This window comes from Grammomys surdaster, unplaced genomic scaffold (genome assembly GCF_004785775.1).
Source record: "Grammomys surdaster isolate TR1022 unplaced genomic scaffold, NIH_TR_1.0 126028, whole genome shotgun sequence".
Lineage (NCBI taxonomy): Eukaryota > Metazoa > Chordata > Mammalia > Rodentia > Muridae > Grammomys > Grammomys surdaster.
The window spans coordinates 4,506,154-4,513,687 of record NW_021620841.1 but is presented as its reverse complement, the minus strand read 5'-3'; the positions used below and the strand labels follow the sequence as shown (position 1 = coordinate 4,513,687).

The 7,534-nt window shown below is 42.8% G+C and overlaps 1 protein-coding gene across 1 annotated transcript in view; it reads right to left on the bottom strand.

Annotated features, from left to right (window-relative positions):
* Pawr (pro-apoptotic WT1 regulator) overlaps positions 1 to 7,534 on the bottom strand; it is an 84,784-nt gene that overhangs the window by 23,043 nt on the left and 54,207 nt on the right. Inside the window, exon 3 of the mRNA XM_028754559.1 lies at positions 7,017 to 7,148. Coding sequence (XP_028610392.1) covers positions 7,017 to 7,148 — 132 coding nt within the window. The remainder of the gene's footprint in view (positions 1 to 7,016; positions 7,149 to 7,534) is intronic.

The window sequence follows — 7,534 nt, the reverse complement described above, 5'->3', positions numbered from 1 at the left end:
TCCTTCCTTCCTTCCTTCCTTCCTTCCTTCCTTTCTCTTTCTTCCTTCCTTTCTTTCTTCCTTCCTTTCTCTTTCTTTCTTTCTTCCTTTCTCTTCCTTCCTTCCTTCCTTTCTCTTTCTTTCTTCCTCCCTTTCTCTCTCTTCCTTCCTTTCCCTTCCTTCCTTCCTTCCTTCCTTCCTTCCCCCTTCCTTTCTTCCTTCCTTCCTTCCTTCCTTTCTTTCTTTCTTTCTTTCTTTCTTTCTTTCTTTCTTTCTTTCTTTCTTTCTTTCTTTCTCTCTTTCTTAGTGGAACTGTCCCAAAGGGCACATAGTTTATTAGGCAGCCGTTGGGAAATCAGTGGTCAGACTTGGCCACACGGTCCAGTTTATCTTTCTTCTTGATGGCATAGGAGTCGGAGAAGCCCTTGTTTCTTAAGTAAAATATGAGCTTCTGGAAACTTGTCCCTGCTCCCCGGATCTAGAGAAATCACTTTCCTTAACAATCCGATGTTACAGGAAAGAAGAATAAAACCAACTAAAACAATAAAACCCCAAGCCCTTAGGAAGTTAGTAGAGGTTAAAAAATAACCGGGTGACACGATCTTGGAGTGTCTGGGTGGGCCTGACCCCAGGAACAGAACTTTGAGTTGCTACTTGTGCAGATGTCCCCTGTGGTGGCTGATATGAAGTCAACTTCCCTTGTCTTGGTGTCAGCTGGTGTTTATGCAGAGAGCACAGCAAAACCTTGGCCAACAAATGTTTAAGACATTCCTTTTCCCTCTGCTATCAAAAGGCATCGTCTAAAAGGAAGGCCAGTCTTTGCTTTTACACAGTAATTAAGTAAGACAGACTGTTAATAAAAGTATGCTAGTCTCCTGAGGGGGAAAAGAGAGGAAAGAACAGGTTTGCAAACTCTAGCTAAGAGTAAGCACAACACTATCCCTTTTTTTTTTTGGGGGGGGGGGGCTCAGAGATGTTCATGGTTCCTCCACGTAAGATTGGAATTCTACATAAATATAAACTCCTTCCTTAGAATTCCTAGCTCGATATGTCGTTGCCATGACTATAAAAGATTCCCAAGCAGAGGAGTGTACTAACTTCATAATGAAGGACCTCAGTTAATAACTACCAGTGGCCACTGCTAAACTGGACAAGTGCACTCTATATGTGAACTAACCTTCCTGGGCTTGTATTTCTCTTATCTTATTTCACATTTATTCTGTTTACACACCACAGGATCTCAGTCGTCTCTGCTTGTGAGGACTGTGCTCATGAGATTTCCTTATTGACTGGTCCATATTTCAGCAAAGCAAGAGTCTTATTTAAACTTACACGAAACAGTTTGTGCTTCGCCAACATCTTCGCAGCTCTGCACAGGTACTCCCCCACCCCTGGGCCCTGCAAGCTGCATACACTGGACCACTATCCCCTTGCAAGGAAGATTACGTCAGGAAAAGTAGACTTGAAATCTGTTGTGTAAAAGACCTAGGGTTTTCAAAGGATCTCATTACATAGTCCCTGGGACTTCCGAAACCAGGATCAAGTTCAATTCTACTTGCTACCAGCAGTTTTAGTGGAGACTTTCTCCACCTTTTTTTTTTTTAAAAACACCTTTTTTTTTTTTTTTTTAAAACGCACTCGAGCTTCCTATAAGAGAACCAGGCACAACCCAAAATGTGGGCCACGCCATCAAATTCATCTGCAGTTTTTAAAATCTACAAATGGGCTAGGAATGGGAAAGGTAGGAAAAGTCTGGAAAGGCTAGAGTGCTTTCCGACCTAGGGAGAGACACAGGCAATGACGGCAGCATGTCATTTTGAGTTAGATTCCTCTGTTCTACCTTGGGACACCAGACTGGGGTCACTGGAGTAACTTTAATGAGGTCTGAATGTGAGCAAAGTGGTCTTTCAGAGGGCCTTGTGCTTAGAAAACAGCAAAGTAGTCAAGAAATAGTTTTAGAAGAAGAACATTTTCGGTGTATCCTTTTGACTTTTCAGTAAGCTGAGACTGAGAGTAAAAATTACTAATGTCCACGCTGACAGATGACACTGAGGACACACAGTCCTGCAAGTGACTGAAGTGGTATGCAGTAGGTACTTTTTAATCTTGGAAACACTGTGTGCATTTTCAACCCAAAAGCTTTTCTCTGAATCTATTCAAAGGAAAGAATTCAAAACAAATAGTTTAATACATACAGTTGTCATTACTATTACTTATGAGAGTAAAAGATTTTAACCACTGATGATTAGCACGAACGGCTAATTTGTGTTAATTAAATGTTTAGAAAGAAAATTCTCTGCTACTAAAAAATATTTGTTGTATTGTTTGCTTTAAGGGAGGGTCCAGTGCTTCCTAGGCTGGCTTCTAACAGTCTGTATGAAGACTGGCCCTGAATCTCTAGTATGCTAAGATTACCAACACGTGCAACCACACTTGACTCGAAATTTTTGAATTATTCAAAACAAAGTTTGCACTACGACATCTATAAAGGTTATTTCAGAAATATGAAAACTCCGAACACAAGCTAGGTGGTGCTGGCCCACACCTTTTAATCCTAGCACTTAGGAGGAAGAGGCAAGTGGATCTCTGAGTTCTAGGTCTGCCAGAATTACACAGAGAAAGCCTGCCTCAAAAAAAAAAAAAAAAAAAGGAAGGGGGGGGGGGGGGGGGGGAGGAAGGAGGAAGGGAGAGAAGAGAGAGAAAAGAAAAGTTAAAGAAAAGAAAAATCCAAACACACACCGAGCAATTCCAGTGCTACAAATGTTATCACCCATGTGCAAAGTAATGTGTTCAAGGTTTCAAGGTAGTTTTCCAATACTGTGTTGTTTTAAACAGAAACATAAAAAAGATAAACAACCTTAGAGTAATCAAAAATGGGATATTCTGCATCTGTGAAAAATCATACAGATGTCCCTTGTGGACAATTGCTGAAGTCTGTCTACAGTATCAGTTGAGAAAGTGTGATACAAACAGCCCAGACAGAAGACTTCAGGGACAATGGTGTTAAGTGACCTTCCATTAATGTGACAAACACCTGACAACTCCAGAGGCAGTGGACGGACTTAAACTCATCATTGTGGAAGTTTGGACCCCTGGTGTGCAGGCTCCATTGCTATAGGCCTGTGGTGAAGCAGAGCTTCATGGGAAGAGGGGATAGGTACTTACTTCATAGTAGCTGAAGACATGGCTCCTTTTGGACTAGAAACTACATCTCACTAATGCCATCAAATCAAGTACCCACCAACAACAGAACAATCCTCTGATGACATCAGAGTCACAACTAAACACTGCTGTGGGACCAAGCCTCTAGTTTGCATGCCTGTTTTTGAAGAAGATTTCATATTTAAAAGGAGGCCGATGGATGGATGGATGGATGGATGGATGGATGGATGGATGGATGAAGGATGTATAGATGGACAGATGAACAGACAGACAGAGACTGCTTTCATTGTAGGTTAGTTCTGAAGCTACATGTAGAAAAGAAATAGCAATTGCTTCTAGGAAGACAGCTTGGTAGTCGACAAATTTTAAACCACACTTTGCTATGCCTTTTAAATTTTGGGCCATGTGATCATACACCTTCAAAAATTAAGAGTAAGATCTAAGAGTTCATAGAAGGCAGCAGACCATAAAGAATTTATCAACCACATCTTGTACCTTTTTAATATTCTATTTAATATTTCTAAATTTAATTTAATCAGAACATGTTTACTTAAAAAAGCAAGCATGGCCACGTCTAAAAGCTGTATGAAGCCATTATCTAAAAATAAGAAAGTGTTTGAATCTTCATTTTCTATTACCATCAAATGAATTACATTAAAAGAAAATTTAAACCAGAAATAAAATATTCTAACCACTCTCAGAGCACACTGCCAAGCCAAACCCAGGCTGCATTTGCAATCTTTGTTTCAAAAGACCTATTTCCCTGAGTGGCTCAGATCTGTAGGCAATGCTAAAATGCAGCCTTTCTCCCTGTCTATTAAAATAAAACAACCAGTGATGCTAAGAGTCTGCTCTCTCCTCGCTCCTTGCTCTTCCATATCCCTCCTCTAGATGTTGGAGCTGTAAATAACTGTCCTTTAGGAGTAATAGGGACAGCACATTACAATTGTAGCCCAGAGAGCTGTCAGCTATGGGGACAGAGCATTTCCCCTTCCCACCGACACCTCTGATGAGGTGATTAGGGAGGCCCGCAGAGAGGACTTAGCTTCTCTCTCATGCTCAGCAAACAGCCTGGCAAAATACATCTGAAGCCAAGGTCACCAGCAAGCGACCAACCTTTAATCCCAATTACTAACAAAACAAACAGACAGACAGAAATTGAAGAAACAAAGAGCATGCCTGGGAAGAGCTCAGAATAGTTTAAATGAAGACAGATGTGTCAGGGCAGCAAGCGCTTTGAGGGCCAGCTCAGCTAGAAGTCCGTGTTAGCTTGTATTCACTGGAAATAGCTAGACTGCAGCAGACGGAGCTTTTTCCTACAGAAATCAGCCTCTGTCTAGAGACTCTGTCTGAGGTTATGTCAGTGTGCCTTCCTCCTTAAATTGTCCAGAGCAGAAGCACAAGGACTGAAACAGGTCTAGACTTTCCATTAAAATGGTGTCTTTTCTCCATCACACCACGGCGACTGAAACCTTCCCAAACTTCCTGTAGAAGTCATCATTGAACGAGGATCAGGTTTCAGTTCAATTTTACTAAACAAAAAAAAGTCCAGAAGTACTTTCGATGATGACCAGCCACCAGCAGTTGTGAGCAACAGTGCTATACTCCAACAGGGCTCTATTTTCCACAGAGCCATGATGGTCATCACTCACAGTAACAGCGACTTAGAGGACTGAGGGGGAAAGGTGAACCCCATCACTCCGTGAATCTCTGTGTCAGTAACTTGAGCCTTTGGGAAGAGAGACGTTCACATCTGTGTTTCCTAAGCACCTCAAAATAGTTTGCTTCCCTCTGTCTAATGTCTTCATAATGGTGCAAAATAGCAAATAGGCATGCGTGGTGGTCTGAAAAGGTATGGCTCCCATAGAGTCATTTGTGAATGCTTGGCCTATAGGTTGTGGCACTATTAGGAAGTGTGGCCTTGCTGGAGGAAGTGTGTCGCTGTGGGGCATTGTGTTGAGTCTCCTATGCTCCAGCTACATCCAGTCTGGCACAGCCTCCTTCTGCGGCCTTAGGATCAAGGTGTAGAACTCTCAGCTCCTTCTTCAGCACCATGCCTGCCTGTATACCACCATGGTTTCTGCCAAAATGATAATGGGCTAGACCTTCAAAGCTGGAAACCAGCCCCAATTAAATGGTTGCCTTTATAAGAGTTGCCAGGGCCACGGTGTCTCTTCACAGCAATAAAACTCTAAGACTCTGTATGTAATCTTTTAGGACTGTGTGCAGTCCTCTGAAATGCCTTATAAAGTCATGTAATAATAAAATTAATGTAGAAAGTCAAGCCTAGGGGCTGGAGATGTGGCTCAATTGGTGAACTGCTTGCCTACCAAGCCTAAAGGCCTAGGTTCAGTTACTAGCATAGCAAAACCTGGGCATGGTGCTGCACGCCTGCAAACCTAGCGCTCAGCTGACAAAGGAAGGAAGAGCGGAGGTTCTCTTGCTACATGGGAATGGATGGGAAGGAAAGCGAAAGGAAAGAGACTGGAACTCTGAAAGGACACGATGATCTTGGGATACAATCTGTGATGACAGCACTGGAAAAGCAGAGACAGGAGGATCACGACTTAGAGGTCAACCTGGGGGTACATAGCAAGTTCAAGGCCAGCCTAGGCTACATAGCAAGACTTTGTTCTCAAAAATGAAAAACCTGGGTGTGGTGGTGTATGCTTATAATCCCGGTTTTAGGGAGGCAGAAACAGGCAGATCCCCGAGGCTGACACCAACCAGTCTAGTTTATTTGGCAAATACCAGGACCCTGAAAAGACTTGTCCTAAACATATGTGGACATAATCTGAGGAGTGGTATCTGAGGTGAGTTATATATCTTCTGGCTTGTGCAGGAACGCATCAGTGTGGAGAGAGAAATAGAGGGGCTGGGGAGAGAGGAAGGAGAGAGAGGGAGGACACAGAAGGCAAAGTGGGAGAGTGGAAAGGTAGGCAGGCAGACTTAAAACATCACAAAAATATCAAGACGGGGACAAATTATACCAATATTTCAAAACACACTTAACATAACTGGTTCCAGAGATAGGAGACACACATCAAGACAATGGAGTCTCTCCTCAGAAGCATGTAAAAAAAATATTCTATGAAGTGATTTGTTTCATAAGTGAAAGTAACCAATTAAAGTAAAACTGAATTAGGTTTTACTTCCAGAAGTACTTTTTAGAAAGTATTTACAGTTTATGACATCTTCATTTTACATGCATTTGTGCTTTGCCTGCATGTGTGTCTGTGTGAGGGTGTCAGATCCCCTAGACCTGGAGTTCCAGACAGTTGTGAGCTGCCACGTGGTTGCTGTGGATTGAACCTAGGTCCTCTAGAAGAGTAGCCAGTGCTCTTGACCACTGAGCCATCTCTCCAGCCCTCCCAAAGTATTTTAAACTACACAGAAATTCGAGTGTTTCTGGGAACTCTCAACATGACACTGTTCACGGCACTGTACTGTGTACATAATACTATTGTTATCACGTCTCAACAGCTGGCTGGAGAAACCCGGTCACCTTTTTACTCCCTATACAGTTATGATCCACAGGTCAGCCTAGGACAGAACAGGACACTCAGCTCACCCATTTAATTCTTGCTTTTTAGTAATGAGAAAGTTACCATTTTTCTTGGCTACTTTTATAACTGATGCTACTAAACCCAGTCAGCTAACCCCCTAGCCAGCCAGTCAATAGTCTTTCCACAGGGATGAAGAAGCAAACAGTGATCACCAAGTTAATAAGGATTTGGATAGCAGGCGATCAGTGTTAAACCCACAGGAAATGACTGAGTCGGCCTGAGGCTGGCCTGAGGCTCCCCAGACGAGACTGGAAAGAGGATCAAGAGCAATTTAAATAGCCTGGGAAACCTGGTGATTTCAACGCTCACCTGGGGCAGGTAGGACGTGCCTGGATCCGGGAGACTCGCAGCTTCGTTCTGGATGGTGTTCTGCTGTGTGATAGCATCCTCTCGCTTCCGTTCCTTCTGTCCCGCTTCATCATCTTCGTATTCATCTAAGCACTGAGAGAAAGAACAGTTTCCGGCTCATTCTCCGCTCAAGTAACAGAGTGCTTTAAACCGTATAAAAACACATCCGCTAGCCTTAAAGGAAACCAACTGTTCTTCTCAGCAGTATAGATATTCCATTCCTAAAAGTTAAATTCACTGCTAAAAGCCAACACCTTTATATTCTCGGAGCAGCCTATCAATCACTTCTCAAAGGTCTAATTACAAATGACAAGTCTCACGGATATGGGTCATTCATTCCCTATCATTCATTCAACATGGAAACCCAGGGCTGCCTTAAGCAGGGGCATTCTGCACAGGGCAACATAGAATTTATAGTTCAGTGAGGAAGCGGTGTGTGTGTGTGTGTGTGTGTGTGTGTGTGTGTGTGTGTGTGTGTG